Source organism: Falco rusticolus, chromosome 14, assembly GCF_015220075.1.
Source record: "Falco rusticolus isolate bFalRus1 chromosome 14, bFalRus1.pri, whole genome shotgun sequence".
Taxonomy (NCBI): Eukaryota; Metazoa; Chordata; class Aves; order Falconiformes; family Falconidae; genus Falco; species Falco rusticolus.
The window spans coordinates 7,787,928-7,806,374 of record NC_051200.1 but is presented as its reverse complement, the minus strand read 5'-3'; the positions used below and the strand labels follow the sequence as shown (position 1 = coordinate 7,806,374).

General features: G+C 43.0%; 1 protein-coding gene across 10 annotated transcripts; it reads right to left on the bottom strand.

Annotated features, from left to right (window-relative positions):
- Window positions 1-144: 144 nt before the first annotated feature.
- Window positions 145-12,573, bottom strand: LOC119157218 (A-kinase anchor protein 17B). 10 transcript variants are annotated; one of them, XM_037407883.1, is made up of 7 exons: window positions 12,489-12,548; window positions 11,275-11,367; window positions 10,287-10,481; window positions 7,473-7,594; window positions 5,441-5,677; window positions 2,662-4,177; window positions 145-2,089 (listed from the first exon to the last, which is right to left on the bottom strand). In XM_037407883.1, exons 5-7 carry the CDS (start codon window positions 5,528-5,530, stop codon window positions 1,953-1,955), a joined length of 1,743 nt encoding a protein of 580 aa, XP_037263780.1. In that variant the 5' UTR covers window positions 5,531-5,677; window positions 7,473-7,594; window positions 10,287-10,481; window positions 11,275-11,367; window positions 12,489-12,548; the 3' UTR covers window positions 145-1,952. The 10 variants fall into 10 exon arrangements, 8 of the variants coding, with proteins under 8 accessions (XP_037263780.1, XP_037263781.1, XP_037263784.1 ...); XM_037407884.1 differs by having other exon boundaries at window positions 10,287-10,370; XM_037407887.1 differs by lacking the exons at window positions 10,287-10,481; window positions 11,275-11,367 and having other exon boundaries at window positions 2,662-2,826; window positions 3,283-4,177; window positions 12,489-12,573.
- Window positions 12,574-18,447: the final 5,874 nt, after the last annotated feature.

The window sequence follows — 18,447 nt, the reverse complement described above, 5'->3', positions numbered from 1 at the left end:
CAAGCAAAATTATACTGAATAGTCCAGCGTATGATAGCATGGGGCTATCATGGGGAATTAATATTAAAACACCTGAGAACAGGTTCTACATAATGCCACCTGTAAACATAAATGTTGCTTCAGTATGAAGCTTACAATGGTGTCTCACATTTTAAAGTGCACACATTTTATTTACTAGCAAAGTTTTACACAGAATGAGGACTTGGAGAGAGAGGATTTGCTTCATCAATTTCAATCAATATAGGTGAACGCAAGAAGCAATTACAGAACTGGTATATTTATTTGTTATTGAATATTGTGACAACATGTTGATAAAACACTGGAAATTTACACCGAAGGAAATCTTTAGTTCCTGCTCCCCCAGATTAGCAAAAAGAAATGCTTCCTCACCTGTAATCAAAAGGCCTGTCTCATGGGAAATGGGTACTCACGGACACAGAACCGTATGGATCGACAGAGGGGGAAGTCTTGTCATCTTTAATCCGCAAATATTGCGTAGAGAGAAAACACCCTTGGTATGTCACATCAGTGCAACTGAAACATTTCACACAGTCAACAAATACAATAGTTGATCTTCATTATAACCGTATAAAATACTAAAAAGGAGACTTCAGAGGGGCATAAATGTTCTCCAAAATAGTCAGAAAATATTTCTGTCAAGAAAATAAGATCTTTTTAGATAATAGATTAACAGTACTTTGAGTAGCAACCATTTGTCATTCACGACCTGAAAAGGCACTCAACATCTGAACGTGTGAATAGAGAATACTGATAAAACCTGGCTTAGAAGCCTGTAGGAGTCACCAGTATTGAACACTGGGGAAAAACCTATCTACCATGAACAATTACAATATTTTTTTTAATTACTATTTATTAGAGCAGAAGTTACAAACATGGGTAAGATTCTATGTAATGAAGGCAACATTATTACATTATCTTCATATATTAACATGTAATGAATAAAGCATATTAAAATGATAGCTGAAATAATCAGTATTGAACTTACTGTCCTCTATATCTTGCTAAGGGACTTTGTCCAAAAGCAATTGTGGCTGTTTTCTAAATATAGCCAGCTGAATAAATATTAATATAACTCAAGCTCCTAGACTGTGTTTTTACGTTTTTACCTACATGCAGCACAAGTCTGACAAAATTTCACAATTTCTCTGGAAATTATTTGTAAGCAAACACACTAGCTATCTCACTACACGTGCCTTCAAAATATTGAGAGCAAATTTTCAACCTGCATACAGATACGGGGACTGTCAGCATGCTGACAAGTGTGGCCCTTTCCCTACCTAACATTCAGAGCTTTGCTTAGACAATCATTCAGATTCCTGGAAGCACCACATCTAGCAAAAGTTCAGTGAAACCCTTCCTTCCAAAGACCAGCAAGGCTTCAGAAACACTTCTAGAACTGTGAATAGAAAACAAGCATTTTCCCAGTGTGAGATTTACAGAAGATTGATTTTTTTTCTTCATATCTGGAAATCTATTACTTCCCACAATTGAGTATAAATGTCCCCTACACCTTCCAGTCCCACCATTTTAACAACCTGACTGAGGAGGCACTTGATACGCTTGCTCTAGGACTTACATAGCTATGTTTTTTCCCAATGATTCATTACTGCTAAAGACTAACTTTGATATTTACATGGGCCCCTACATTTAATCAGGGTATATAACACTCCAAGATCTTAATCTGTATCCTTTCAAGTTCTTAGCAACTGGTCCATGAAAGCCTGTCTGGTCCTCAGGAAAGTTTTGGTCCTCTGTTATCCAAAAGGCAAACACAGATTCTGGTGTTGCGTCTCACTACACCAGTTAGATATTCAAACCAAAGGAATTACCTAAGCAAAAAGACCCCAGTATTTCATATACCTTATAATGGTCAAAGGACTTCCTTCTCCCACTTCTGTATCAAAACTTAAGAGCTATTATATAGCAACTGTTCAACATCCTCTTCTGGGCTCTGCTCCACAGAAAGTATCTGAGCAGGGATTTGTCTGAATTATTTCAAGAGGAAATAGAGAGCATCCTCTGACATCTGCATCCACATCTCTTCTGAACATTAACTTCTTATCATCTCCTGTAGGTAAATATACGAAAAAGTTACTTTAAATGAGTTTATCATGGGGCAGGGAAAGAAAGGGTATGGGGAGGCAGCTGTAAGGTATCACCAATGAACTGAAAGCATAGTAAATTGTGAAAGGGCTGTGAGTAACAATAGCCAGAAACGCAGCAATCCTGTATGGAGATCAGATCACTACCTGTATATAAATTTACTAACTTCCCACCCAGATGTACCACATACTGAGTTACCTAGCAATGTTTTAGTTGTCTAAAGCATGTTGAGTTGTTAGCATGCATGTTATTAACAGTATAACCACCTATCTGCTAATGCCCATGACAGATACTTTGCTATCCAATTAAGCAGACAAATCCTGCTCTTGAACCACCACTGCGCATAGCGTTTCTGAGCTAAACTGAACAAACCTTTAACTGCAGAGAACTCGCACTCCTTTTTTTATACCATGTTTATATTCTTTAAAACTTTTTAAAAACAGTTACCATTCATCACTGTAAGAACTGGCAACTAACCTTACCTGCCAGAGACCTGTCAAATTCAGTCAACTTAGTTCTGGTGTCCCTCTTTCTCACCTGTGCTCTGGATGGTCCCCTGAAGTTGTGAGCCATCACGAGGGGTAACACCTGGTGCTGCCATGGTGCGGTGAAGGGTCTTGAATTTCACTTTTTTGTGGAACATTTTCTTGTATTTTCTTTGTATCTTTCTGAGCGACTCCAGCTGCATGCAACTGTCCATCTCTGAAAAGCCACATTCATCAGATAAAAGATTAGAAGAAAACTTTTTTGGCTTTTTCTTCATTTTGTGAGCACTTCTCTCCTCTTCCCCAGATTGTCTCTCACTTTTCTGTCCTTCATGTCTTAATTTACTACTAGACCTCTTGCACGACTTTTTAAACTTATGTTCACACTCCCTTGCCAAGTCCTCATGGACAGCATTACAACAGAAGCTACATTTGCTGTTTTCCTTCTCTTGACCTTCCAGAGTTACATTTTTAAGGTAAACCAGTAATTTTCTCTCCCCTGCTCTTGCAGGCAAGCACCCTTTGCCACAATTGCTGTAAATTTCTTCACACCTTCTTTCTGTTCTCTTCATCGAACTGCTACGTGCCCCTCTAAAGTACTCTGAATCACTCATCTCTTCCAACAAATCCTTTAGCCTGCAAGCAGATCTGCATGTTTCGTATGGTACAGTACCTTCATCACTACCTTCTTGTTTGAATTCCTTATCATGAGTAACAGCAGTGCAATCCAAAGAATGATTCAGTCCAGCACGTGGTAAGTTATCAGCAGTGAGAGAGTCATTCCTCTGCACTTCCAAACTTCTTGCAAGCCTACCCCCATAGGCTTTGTTTTCTAACACCGTGTCTGTGGACCCCAGTTCCCCAATAGTGATGACCAGTCTATAATTACCATCGCTACTACAGTTTCTCCTGTTGAGGTTTTGCACAGGGCTCGCTCCTCTGAAGCGTTCACCATGTTTGTTACTTAAGCAGATGTCAAAGCCACTATCATCATCAGACACCACTCTCTTCCACCAGGACTTGTTCACCGTGCTTTTTGGCTCTAAGCAAACACGTGCGTAGCGTGGTGTCTGATAGTAGTTTAGTAAATAATGGATGAATTCATCAGTCTCATAAACCTTTGGCTTTTTGCAACCATCTTCATCAGACACTGTCTGCGTGTGAACTACATTCAGTGCTGGGAAGTCCCTTCCATCGAGGGATTCGATGACCCTGCAGTCTTGCGTAACCGTAATCAGTAAAGATCCACAGCCAAAGGAGTTGTGTGCATCTCTGCCAGGCAGTCCGTCAGAACTCGGGGCTGTAGAGGAATCACTTAAAATCGTCCTGACTATATGACAAGTAGATGCATGGTAGTTACTCGCATCTCCTTCCTCACTACATAAGCTGCTACTTTTTCTGGTTAATGGGCACTTAAACTCTTTCTTACGTTTCAGTTCTTTGGGTGTAAGATAATGGGGGTTAATCAGTTCCTGATGTGTGCCTTTTAATCCTGTTTCAGGAAAGGAATTGTCCTTCCTTACGCCCAATGAAGGATCCACTTTTTGACTTGCCAACTGCACAAAATCCTTCAAATAAAAAAAATCAGGAAAATTATTATGTAAATTTTTCAAGCACTATAAAGAGTGCTAAACTGCAAACTCATGAGCAAGCAGTCTCACAGTCAGAAGAATTACACAGGTGATGGGTAAGTTTGGCTGAGTTCGGAGCTCAATAGTACAATCTCACAATTCCTAAGTTAGAACTACAGATATTTCATCATCTCAGAAAGCCACATTCTCAATTAAAGGAACCTTTCAACCAATTCACCTTTCTCACTGCAACTGTGTAAGAAAACATTCTTTGTTTGATCACAGCATCACAACAACTAGTATTGCCGGCAACAGTTACATTACCACACTTTTGTAGATCAAATAGTTTATTTAGAATAAATTGCTTTGTTATACATTGTTGTAAATGGCTCCAAATACAACCAATCTAAAGCTTTCCAAGTGGTGAAACCAAGAAAGTTGAAGTTTATTTAACACATCACCTTCATGATTAAAAGGGTAATGTCAGATTTTATAGGGCCCTAAAATCACGCAGAATGCCTCTGATTTCAACTCTAAGTAAATTATAGTCCTTTAGAAATCTTTTAACATTAAGGACTGGGGAAAACACACACTTGTAAGAGCTGTAAGCAAATGTTACTTAGCAAATAGTAAAGACAAAGTCATGTTAGTACCCCTGAGAAATTAAAACCCCTGTTTTCATTTAAAACATTATCTTTTTAGCCCAAAGCACTAAAACAACCTCCAAACATTAGCCTGTGTGCAAAACACTCAAATTTTTATCAATCCTCTGCTGACTTTCTCAAGACATTAGCCAAATCAAACTGAAATAAAACTGATAGCTTCATGCTGGCCACAAAAGAGAGGCTATTAGAAATGCAGCTGCCATAAATCATGTCAATTTAATTCTGCCACTTGTAGACCTGAAACCAAAACAAGCAGAGATAGCATCATTTACGTCCCCGCCCTGAAACTCCTTGTTTGCAATGCTGGATCAAGTCTAATAGAGCTGATACAGCCCTTCCAGCCCTATTTTTATTCAGTAACAACAAGGCCTCAAACAAGCATCAAAGGCAAAGTTTCCAGGTGGAAATGTGCTACCTTTGCTCTCAGGGTAAGACAGAGCAGATTGTCACAAGACTTAGACCTGAGGCCTTCTCAGTGTTTGGTCAGTACCAAGGCATTCCTCTGAACAGCATCAAGACATCAAATGTCTAGTGAATTACTCAAGGTCTAATAAAAATCCTTCAAAATTTAAAATACGTTTTAAAATAGTCTTACTTTCACATGGTTTAACAGCACTGTAAGCAGTCTGACAGACTCCACTCTTCTCTGAGCTAGCAGGGATTTCCTTTCTTCCCATTCAGGCATATTCTCTGGACACTGCTGTTCTTCAGCTGGTACCTTCTGCTGCTTTGGGGGATGTTTCTCATCTCCATCTATCTGCCTCTCTTCTCTCCTCTCGAGCTTAGCTTTCTTTTTTCTCTCTTGAACTTCATTTCATCACCACGTCTTTTTCTAGGTAATTATCAATATGGGACAATTTAGATGACACTTGTTTTACATTTTGAGTCCAGGGGAATTGGATACAAGTCTTTGAAGTGCTAATAAGCAGCAACCAGTTGCCAAGAATCCGCATGTGGCTAACAAAGAATCTCGTTTGTTCGAGTAATATGTTTAAAAAAACACGGCACATAGATGACATGCATCCAACTGATGACATGTTTAGAAAGTTCTTTGTGTCTTCAAATGGTTTGTATTCTAGGGTGTCTTTACAAGCACTGCCAAGACGACAGAGCCGCATCATCTTTTGTCTCCAAGGACACAACTAGAGACTAATGATTTGGATCTAATTCTTAAGTTAATACATCTCCCGTACAGATTAGAATGAGGGTCCCATTTAAGAGGTATTACAAAACTAATGCAGGGATGTTTTTGCTATTGCTGAGCAGGGCTGGCACAGAGCCAAGGCCTTTTCAGCTCCTCACCCCACCCTGCCAGCGAGTGGGCTGGGGGTGCACAAGGAGCTGGGAGGGGGCACAGCTAGGACAGCTGACCTCAGCCAGCCCAAGGGATATCCCATACCATATGATGTCACGCTCAGCATATAAAAGCTGGGGGAGAAGGAAGGGGGGGGATATTCAGAGTAATGGTGTTTGCCTTCTCAAGTAGACGTCACACGTGATGAAGCCCTGCCTTCCTGGGGATGACTGAACACCTGATTGCTGATGGGAAGTGGTAAATTAATTCCTTGTTTTGCTTTACTTGTGTGCGTGGCTTTTGCTTTACCTATTAAACTGTCTTTATCTCAATTCATTGGTTTTCTCTACTTTTACTCTTCTGATTCTCTTCCCCATTCTGACATGGGGGGAGCGAGTGAGCAGTTATGTGGGGCTTAGTTGCCAGCTGGAGTTAAGCCACAACAAGCCATCACTACTTTCTGGAAACCCTGTTCTGCAGAAAGGAGATCCACTAAACAATCAACATGACGTGTCACAGAAAACTCCAGAAAATTCAAGGAACAAAGTGTTCACCCAAATAAGTATTTAAAAAAATATTTTTAAAGTGTTTGAATTGGAAGGTATTAACAATAGAAGCATAGCAATATTTTCAGAGACCTAGCATTACAGTCACTATGCTCCACATTCCAAGCATTTGGGTTTTTTAAGACAGGAAGGTGTGACAATTTAGGATGCCATCCAAACACATTTTCTACAGAATTAAAACTTCAATATACTACTTTACTCAAATACAAAGATTTAAAAACACTGACCGAAAGATAACAACAATGAAAAAATAACATGTAAAAAGGGGCAGAGAGAAAGACAGAAGTGTTCACCTCTAGCTTTGGACCTTCCAGTCAAGTGGGAGGCACCCAGAAACATATGTCACATTAATTTTACTCCAGGGCATAGAGACATTAATTTGTGATGTTGCAGCACAGAGCAATACAAAAAGCCCACATGCAGAACCTTAAGCAATCAAGCCTCAGAGCAATTTGAGACCAATGGCTCTCCGATCTCACACCAGATCATAGAGCACTCCAATCTGAAAGAGACCTCAGGATGTCTCTAGTTCAACAATTCTCATAACCCAGACCCCTCCATCTGATGTTTTACACACAGAATTATCATGATGCTTTTCTTTCCAACAGTAACACATAAAAACTACATAGTATTGCTTCAAGTTCCCTGACTCCTGTTTCCTCAAAGCCTGGATTTTTAGAGTAGCCACTCTCTCTGGATTTTACTTGATATGAGGAAGTGTAACAAATCTCAAGAAAATGGGACATTCTCTAAAAATACACTCTCACCTTTCAACCCCCTCTCCTTTCCCCCTTTTCCGAACGTGCTCCTGTTCTTGCAGCTTTAGTCTTTCCAGGCTTCTCTTTCTTATGGCTCCTTCACTAAAGTGTCTGGTTGTATCAAAAGTCACCTGTCACAGAAGAAGCAGAGTCAGACTTAGCAGTCCAGTTTGCCGTGTATTTATACAAACACAGACAACCTGCTGAGCAAATGAGAGACCCTAGGTGACTAACAAAATATTACTATACCCACGAGACTCACTCTACCCTGGCATACTAGAACATCTCTTCTGGAGTTCATGCTGGGGTGTCAATCAAGCTCAAATGTCCCACTCCCAAGTGTCTCTTCCTGCTGTGGCATCAGGGGCCCCCAATCTGACATCATACCTTTGGCCAAATCTGTTCCTGGCATAACCTTCTGGGGACTCAAAGTTCAGCGTGTTCAGCAGAGCATTCCTACTGCAGGATTTGTGCAATTCTGCCAAAACTAGAGTTCACTGACTCTTAGAGCAACATCTTTTGGATCAAATACTTGCCTGCTTAAAAATTGGTGAATTCTGTTGATGTGTGCTGCATTTCATCAGCTTCAAATGACTAGATGTGAGCACAGTCAAAGAAAACACTCAAGGAAATTGCATCAACGTCTATCTACACTGAAAAAATAAGTAATGTGAAGTGTTATTTCCAGCATAGAGGTATATTTTAGGGTCACAGTTTAGAAATTACCTGCTGGAAAAAAACACCGAAACAGGGTACGCTATACTAAGTACCTACAGAGGTAAGCTGTTAGGCTGTGGAAATCAAGCTTACAGACTTCAAGTTTTCTTTTGTAATGTCACACTAAGCATAGCACTTAAACGGATTCATCTCTCAGCATACTTACAACAAAAAGGTGCACAGAAGAGAAAGGGTACCCCTTACTCACCAAGAACCACCTAAATAGGGCAGCTGCCACACCTACTTCATGCTTAACAATAAGAAACCAAGTATCTTTCAAAGACTCTTGCCAGCTCCTGAGATCATCTCCCAGTTTTAGTGCCAACCACACTGAAAATATTTACAACTTTTAGCTTACCCAACCAATTTTTCAGGAAATCAAAGCAGTAAAATGTCATTTTTCAATTAAAGGACTTAAGTTCAGATACATGAGCTTCATGTATCAGTATCTCTGTACCCAGCATAAATAGGATAAGCATAAGGGTTTTTCCCTGTCACATGCTTAACTCTCCAAAAAGTTTGCAGAGAGGCTTCCACTGATTAGCAATGAAACTAAAGGATTAGGTTCAAGGAAAAAAAGAGCCTAAGTTGGCAAACCACCATCTATGCCAGCTTCTTCCACAAAATCTCAGCAGCTAGTTACAAATAAAGGTTAGCATATTTAAATGCTGTCCATAAGCTATATTTTTCTCTCTTTTTAGCCACCATTTTAACATACATACAGACTATAGGAAAAAAATAACATATATATACACGGAGAACTGCAGGAGTGCCACATAAAAGCTTCCACTGAAGCAACGTGAAAAAAAGTCCATAGGATGGTTGTCACAGGTTAAAAACTATACTGCCATCACTTGAAAAATACCTGTTTGCCTTCAATACAGGAATCTACAGGGGAAGATAAGTGCAGTACAAGAAGCTGTTTGGTAAAAGAGAGTAAATACACTTCACTCAGAACAATGAAGAAAAAAACCACATATGTACTGAAGAAAAACTAATGTAATTTAAAAAACAAACAAACAACAACAAAACCTGGAATCTCTAGAAGCATCAGCTACAGCAGACTGCAGCACTGAATTGCTTGTGTTAAGGAACTGCTGCCAAATGCACTCAGAATTAACCACAACTTCATCAGGCAAAGCCGAGTATCTCAGGATTAATCTTTGAATACGGTCACTTACATATATATTTAGACACACCTTCAGCATGTCATACAAGCAAAGCAGATACACTACAAAACTCAAAAAGCGAGTAGTCTCTAGAATCCTTTCTGCCCACTGTGCATTAAGATAAAGAGCTTCCTCAAGCTATCTGTAATGTTAATATCAACTACACTTTTTCCATCACACTAAGATTTGAGCTGCAGCAGATTAAAACATCGAGGACACTGCTGCTGAAAGCTGTGGAGACACGAAAGTCAAGCCTGAAGAACGGCTGATGTACGCAAAAGCTTGTTCTGTTTTGCAAGTGCATCTTCTTTTAAACCAACTGATATTACCCTGCCCTCGCAAATCTTTCTTCACTCGTATCCTTACACCATCATGGCTGCAACCATATTCCTGCAATAAATCACCTAGAAGTAAGCCCAAAATTCTTTTCACAGGGCTGAGTAAGCTATGGCAATTTGCCAGTGCAGACCATTATTACCCTTGCTCCTCCCTGTATTCTTCATAGCCAGCTCTTCAAGCATCAGAAATGTATTTCTCATCATGCAACTGTGTATGAAGCACAGAATTATTTACTGTCTGATCCACCAGCTTACTACTCAGCAGCATGGGCTTTTGGAATCAACCCTGACATATTAATAAGCTGTTAACTTTAGGTTTTAAGCGTTCCAACTGACAAATCCCAAGGAATCTGACACTCAACCCCTTTACCAAGTTATTATTTCCTTTGAGCCATTCTGACATGGTTATAACATCAGAAACACATTTGCCCTTGCACTAGGGTTTACTATGAACTGCAGGCTGAACTGTCCTGTGCTACCTGCATGCCTGTCTTCTGTGATCGTGTGTTCTGATAACACTGATATATACTCAAAATAATAAAAATAATAATAAAAAAAAGATGTTACTTAAATGTATAAAAAGGAATCAAGATACTGACCTGGAACTCTACAGATCTGTGACAAATTCTCAGCTCTACTGAGGAATTCCTGTAAGCACCAGTAACTTCCTATGTCTCAAGGGCCTAAAATAATACAGTATTTTAGAACAGATTCAAGCTGATCAGGACAACAGGCCATCAGATCACTTACTCCAGCCTGTGCTAACCGCATCTCTTCCAGGAAGGCACCTGGCCCTGGTTTGAAAACACAACGATATGAAAACCTGCCACTTCGCACAGGCAGTCTGCACCGTTCCTTACTCATTCACTGTTTGAAATGGAAGCCACTTCTAGATACCGATTTTTCATAAGCCCTCCTCTACTAGATTCACATCCTTTTAGCATCTATGTGTTTTTTTGGCGGGTTGAGTTGTTTTTTTCCCCCTCCTCTTCCAAGTGATAATCCAGGTGCCTCTCCGTCAGCTTTCTTATATAAAATACACAGACTGAGCTCTGAGAGCTTTCTCAGTCCCTCATTATGAGACACTTTCTCCAGCCTGCAGGTATTTTTTGTTGCACTGTTCTAACAAGCTCCAATGTAGAACATGAATCCCAAACCCACACACAGTATTAATTTGGTCAGTGCCATGCACAGCTAATTGACTCCTTTAAGCATGCTTTCTATCGCCACTTATACTCCCCACAACACTGCAATGGAAACCCAAGCCGTTACTAACGTACTACAATAACCCTTTCAGAGCTTTAAAAAAGACAAACATGAGGATAAATCAGTAAAACTCTGAAATTACTTGCCTGAATATCTGCACAATCCTTTTTACAGTGACCGTCTTAGAACACCCTGAAATATGTCACCCAGGCTCATACTTAAAACAAAATGAAGACTTTAGGAGAACATTAATAACCTGGCAATATCTAACCTGAAACACCCATATAGCCCATATGAGCAGAATGCAATTAGTGAGAATAATTCAATGCCAAGGCGCCCCTCACATTTGCTTACAGTACTGCTAGCTCAGGCAGCTCTTACCAGCCCCAGTGTCCCAGCTGGTCACTCATGTCAAGCCCTGGGCCACCACAACTGTTTCTGAGACCATACCATCAACCAGGTCAGGAAACAGATCTAGCTTGGAGGCAAAAAAAAATTTTTAAAAAAATCTTATTTTGCCAGGTGACTTTTCAGAGTCTGTTGCCCTGCCCTCAAGCAGTTCTGCCCGCAGAGCTCGACACCATCATTCCGCAGAGGTGGGCACACAAGAGCACCTATGGCAAGGTGCCCAGCGTTCGACGTTATTGATCCATACCGTTACATACTATGGGTCCACAGTAGCAGACAAGAGTATATCACACAGGGGAAAGCATGTACCAGAAAGAGCCACTCGGAGAAGTTAAAAACACGGGTTTAAACAGATTTTCAACAGATGGGACTTGCGTGTTCTGCTTGCTCTGCGCAAAATTAAGCAAAAAGGAGAGGTGATCGGCAGGGCTGCCGCTCAAAGCATCGCAATGGAAGGGGCGTTGTGAAGCCACCGCGCCTGGCGTCCCTCCTTCATGGAGCGCCTTCCCGGGGGGGATGAAGCCGCAAGCCGGCCCCATGGCAGCGGCCCCTGCGCCCCAAGGAGCCCCGTGGCCAGGGCCCAGCGCCGCCGGGCGGCCGCGCACCCCTCGGCCAGCGCCCGGGAGGCGGCCTGGGCGGGAACCGGGGGACGGAGGCAGCAGCAGGGCCAGACCCGCTCGCCCCGGTGAGGGTGCGGGGCGGCCGGTGAGCCCCTGAGCGCGGCCGGGGCCGGACCACCCCCGGGCCCAGCGCCCGGGCCGGGGGAGAGGCGAGGGGCTGCCGCTCCCCCGGCCGAGCCTGCCGCCGCCCCGGCAACCGGAGGGGAGGGCCGGCCGGCCCGGAGCCCAGCCCGGCACCCGCCAGCTCGGCCCGGGAGGGCCGCGGGCTCCGGGCAGCCCCACCTGAGCTGCCGGGTACCGCTCCGCGCGCCGGTGCCCCGGAGGACGCGGGCCAGGCCCGGCACGGCCGGCACGGCGCAGAGCGGCAGCCCGCCGGCCGCGGCCCCTTCCCCTCACGGGCCCCGCCGGAGCCCCCAGCGCCCTCCGGCAGCCGCGTCCCCCGAAGGAGCGGGGCACCGAGCCCAGCCGCCCGCCCCGCCCCGCCCCGGCAGCGCCTCCCGCAGCGGCGGACGCCCTCCGCCGGCAGCGCCCCGCTCCCACAGGCCGCAGCGGGCCGGCTCCCCTTACCCCTCCGGCTGCCGCCCGCCGCCGGGCGCCCTTCCCGCCGCCACCCCGGGGCGGAGCGCGGCGCACGCCGGGCAGCGGCGGGGGGGACCCGCCTCGGGGGCGCGGCCCGGTACCGGCCGCTCCTCCCGCCTGCCGGAGCGGGGCTGGGGGCGGCGGGCGGGGCCGGCTGCTCGGCGCGGCCCCGGGGCGGGGGGGCGCTGCAGGCGCGGGGGCCATTTTGCGGCGGCCAGGGCCCGGGGCGAGGGCGGTGCGGCCGTGAGGTGTTCGGGCGTTTCACGCGTTTGTGAGGCACGATTCGCACAACGGGGCTCCATGCTTCCCCTGGCTGCTGCTCCCTGCCTGCCGCCCCCTGCCTGCCGCCGGGCACCTTCAGCCTGTGGTCGTCGTGTGTGTGGGCGTTGCGCTAAAAAACACCCCAAAGAGCCCCCTCCTCAGCCATTGCCTCACTCAGGCAGCATGAAGGCCTAGTTACAGGGGTGTGCTGCAATACCGTGGTTTTCTTTGTCCTGTCACACAGGTAACTCACCTACCACTGCTTCATCTGGGCAATAGGTGTGTGAGGGTTATTATCTGCTCTTCCCTGCTGCAGGACTGGCCTGTACGTGTTTAATCAGTGCAAACGCGGTGCCTGTGTCTCTTCCTACTATATGGCGGTCAGTGCGGCTCCAGGCGTGCCAGCACCTCGCCAGCACACTGCCGAAGGTACCCTCCGTGCTTCCCAGCACCTGGTTGTTCTTATTTTAATGTCCCCAAGGGAGCTGAGTTCAAGGCAGTCATTCACTCAAATGCTCCCTCAGTTTTCAGTGCGTTTTTGTCTCTTGTGATCTTCCAAACACAACTGTAAAACATGGTACATTTTATATTCCTTGCGCCCGTTCTTGAAAACAGACACCTGATTTCTTCCCTTGTGCTAGGTACAGTTGTAACCACAATGGGCAATGGTCATAGGATGCACAGGAGGCTGCAGACAGAGGTGTGTACCAAGCACTTCTCAGGTGGTCTAATTGCTATTTATGCAATTACAAGCTGCAAAGAATTGTTACGTGTGTATTTATTTAGTGTGGGAGGGCATTTATTTCTGTTACAACCTTGTGTGCCAAAAAGCATTCTCACTGTACAAGTTGAAACGGTAAAGATACTGCCTTTACCTACAAACATTTTTTGGGTCTAGTTGCCTTCTCCGCAGTTGTTGATTCCCCTTGCATCAGGAAGGTTTTCTAGGAGTCTTATTAGAAGCTGACATTTGTTTGTGTTTAACTTAAAAGATAAAACTGTTAATGGTACAAAAAGTTACATTTCAAAGATACTGTCTCTTAAGTTGTGGTTTTTTCCTTTCCATGTGTATTTTTCCAAATCCAAACTGGCAAACTGGAATTTGTGATCAGTTTGCAGCTGCAGGGTCATTATATTCACCTACTCTGTACCTGATGCTTTTCCAAAGATGCAATAAGCTGAAAAACTTCCATGTTTTAACTTGTAGATAAGAAGTTTAATGTAGTCATACAAAGTTATTTCAAGATCTGAGTATGGGATACAGAAATAGGAGATAAGAAGATATACACCTACTGATTCAGGGGACAATGGCTGTTACTGTTTTGCTTTTCCTGTTATGAGAGAGGTTATACAAAAAGTACATTTCCATTTTGTAATTTTATTGGCAATTATTTTGTAATAATGAAATTCCAAACAATGAATATAGTTTATATTTTCTTTTATATTGAGCTCTGTTAAACTCCGCCACAATTGTCTATAATTTTCTTGCTGCCAGCACAGTGGGTTTGAGGCTTTTGGTTTCATTTCCTTGGGCTTGTGACTGGCATAAGAATGCTGTCTTCCTTCTTAAGCACAATGCATTCCAACCCAACATTGTCACATCTTAGCATCTCTGCTACTAGAGGTACTACCTGACACAAGTAAGTAAAAAACTTATACTGTGGCTCCTGGTTGGAGAAAAAAACAACCAGTTTGTTACCTATAATTGAGGAAATTTAAATGTAAATAAAATCGAATTTGTATTCTGTGTTTCAGGGAGCAAACAACTGGAAACTGATCGTTTGCAACTGCAGAATATCCTGTCTACTAGGATCAAAAGCACTGCTGGAGGAGCATGGTGAGTTACTCTGTGAATGAACAGTAAGTTGTATTTCCTCTGGCAAAGGAGACAGGGAAAGCTAATGTTAAGGAAATCACTCTGGCAATGTTCTCATGTTGAGAAGTGCCATGTCATATTAATTAAAAGTGCCACATCCAAAACGGATAAAATAATTCACTTTTACACAGTGAACGAACTGATTCACTTTTACACAGCAAATAATAAAACTATGGAATTCATTGCTATAAAAAATATGGGAGACCAAATACATTGCTTCAGAAGTGGGTTTGATGTTTACAGAGGCAACAAGAAAATATGGAGTTGTTTTGCAGATGCAGTTTTGACCCAGTATTAGCTATCTTGTTTTATGCAAAAGATACGTCTGAGACATTAGAAAGAGATCTCGAGTGGCATAATTATCCCACATTTCCCTCTTGCAGAATAACTTCACTTTTCTCTGCAACCTGCAGTCTTCTAGGCTTTATTCCATCTCTTACCTACCTAGATTGTACAGACCCGAGATTTGCTCTGCTCTTACAGAAACCTTCTTCTTTGAACTGGACAACCAGGAAAGTTGAAACCCAGTCTGCACAAGTCATGTGATGTCTTTGAAAATCAGTTTAGATAGAACTGGTGCAAAGGACTGTGTAAATCCAGCTCATTTGCTTATTCTGGGGTTATTCACATTTAGTGGAAGTGGATTTGAAGTGAATTAACTTTAGGGCACAGGGGCACTCACACAGACATTGCAACATCATAAGATTATTTCATTTCTTTCTACATTTCATTCTACTACATTTCAACTGGGTTTGATTTAAAGCCTGACAACCTGTGCACATAGACAAGCTTTCTCTGGGAGCTTCAGGCATAGGCTGGGGAGGAAGATGGCTGGAAGAAGTCTTGGACATAAAGCATGTTCAAGTATGTGCAAGTAAGAATCTTGGCTATGGTTCTGCTTGTGGCTTGGTAACGTCATTCTGTGAATTATGCCTGGATGTTACATGCTGCTCGAGTAATTTAAAAGCTAGAATAACTTTTCATATTGAGACTATATATCTCCCTACCTTTAAGTAAGTAGGAAAAACCAAACCTCCATTTTGTATTTATTTTTGAAACAGAGCACCAAGACCTGTTCCAAGGGAAAGTAGGAAACTTGCATAGGTTTATTTCATAAATAACAATGATACAACTGTTGCTTGTTGCAAATGGCTGTCATTACAGGTTTGACTCATGAAACTAATTTGTGGACTGCTGAAGTATCCTTTCCCTAGATACTGATGTGATCAGTTACCGAGTGAGAAGCAGCTCACCTACACGACCACTTTCTAGTCAGAAGCAACCGAAGGATGTGTTGAATACTGCCATCCACTGGCTGGCTGCACAGAAAACTTGAACTTAAATTTCTTTAAGGTAATTAGAAAGTACCTGGTGGCATTTTGTTTTGTTTTTCTAACATGTTTAACTTCCCAGTCAGGACTTTCTAAACAGCCTGTGTGATGATGGGTTTAATCTACAATAAGGTTACCTCAGAAATACTTCATATATAAGTGGATGGTTTTGCTTAGAAGCCATTAAAAAAAAAAGTTATTAGTCCAACAGATATGTTTTGGCTGTAAGGAGAATTAGTTTTCCAAAACATAAGTTGTCCAGCTAGAGGAAATACAACAATTTCTACAGAAGGTCCAGAATATACAATCCTTCTTAATATAATTCTGGTTTATAACATTTCTGAGCTATGCTTAGAATGTGTATCAATGGCATTAATTCTAGCGTGAGCTTTTTGTTAGACCCAGAGATTGAAGAAGTTTCTGGGTTGCTTCCTTCTTTTAAAGTCTGCTTTACACCTGACAAAGCCAGCTGGCACTGTGAATCGTTCTTAGTACAGAAAGGCAGGCTTGTGATTAAGTCACAGGAGTAGGAGTACAGGATTCTATTTCTGGCTTGGTCACAGACATCGTGGGTTATCATAGGCAAATCTGCTAATTTTCACTATCAGTCATATGGACAACACAACTGCTTGCTGGAGTGGCTTCTTCTTTCACCACCAATGAAGGAACGAACCAAGAACACGTTGTGCTCTACAAGTCTTCTCTCACCACCAATGAAGGAATGAACCAAGAACACGTTGTGCTCTACGAGTCTCCAGCAAATGTCCTGGAAAGCAGTGGCAAATGAACACCTCAGGGCAGTGCTAAATTTAGAGCTTTTCTAACTCATATTTGGCATGGGCAGAGAAATGGTTCTTTGACAGCTTTGTTTACTCTCCCTCCCTGATCTCAGAAGTTTTCTGTGAGACGTTAAACACAGTTAGGTACTGACATGCCCGAGGAAGGCAGTGTCAAAGTAGAATGGAATTTAACGTAAGAAATGACAGCACGCTCCAACACCACCTTTACTAATAAAACCAGTGTGTGACAGATTTCAGTGTTGTGCCTAATTCTGATGCTAGCCACAACTGTATTATCCTGAAGCAATGCACTGATAGTGACCAAACTATTTGCAGTGTTCAAGAAAAAAACAAGCCAAAACAGAAACAAAAACCACCAAAACCAATCCAGAACAGTACGAGAAACTAAGGAGGACATAAACAATATAAACTCAATTAGGCTGGCAGAAATGGTGAAAAGAAGGTGCAATGTAGAGCATTCATTTTTAGTAATCTCATATCCTGCAAGTGACATCCATTTTTTTTAATGACTGGTTTTATTTTGGCAGGTTCCTTTACACAGGAGAAAAAATTGACAACAGACAAACTCACACCAGCCACCGTCTTCTCCACAGATTAGACTGTGCTGTGGAAAGCTGAGGTCATCTGCTGATTCATTTTATCAGCCAGAACAAGGTATGTAAAAACTTGACCAAAAATGAGTAGTTGAAATGGGAAGACTGGGTGGAAAAAAACTGTGCTCAAGAAGAATCTTAAGCTGAGGTTTGTCTTTCTTGGGCAGATGAGCAAGAAAGGCAAACGCCTAGAAGAAATGTCACATTTTTATGGTTAGAAGTCTTCTGTTTCCAAGCAGTACTAAAGTATAGCAAGTTGATAACCCGTTTATTGTTGTTTCAAATTCTTCCTTAAATAGTTGAGTTCCTGGCAACTAGAGAGATGTCTTTTAGCTGTTTTATTGATTTGGGAATACTCTATTGGATTGGTGGCAGAGCGTTCTTGCCAAAGTTGAGCTAAGGAGCATCTTTATACTGTTTTGTTGGATCCACAAGTAAAAAGGTACTGAATGTAGGCTAATTGAGGTTTCAGTTTGCACCTTTTGTTTGTTTATTTTATTATTACAAGAAACAGAGCAGACATCCCATTTTGGAGTATATTGCTGCCACTGCCTTCTTACGAGCTGTTACCTCCTCGATCCATAGATCCTGGTCACTCCTGTACCTCCTTTCTACTTTCTTCTCTCTCCTCCCCATGCCTTTTCCCCGTTTTCTCTGGCAGCACATCAGCAAAGCCTGAACTAATTGACCTCGTAAATCTTATTAATGATGCTCACTCAGTTCCTCACTTTCAGCACGAATGCACAGGGCTTCAGCAGCAGGACTCACTAGTTAGGAAGCAGTATTTTTGGCTAGTAGTGCGGGACATAGAGCGGTAACCTATGGATGCAATCGATCACTGCAAAAATGTGTTTCAAGTTAAAGATGAAGGGAAGTGTCCTGGCTGCACCTAGGTCACTGCTGTCAGGGCTTGTTGTTTTAATGCTACATAAATGCAAATAATGTCATGCTATTGGGATTTAGATAGGAGCAGGAGCAGCGGGTGCTGTTGGCTGCCTTCGCGTGGGCCCGCGCAGGCCCGGGGCACCCTGCGGAAGGTACCGGCCCTGCTGGCGGGGTGGTACTGGCCCTGCTGGGGTGGCACCG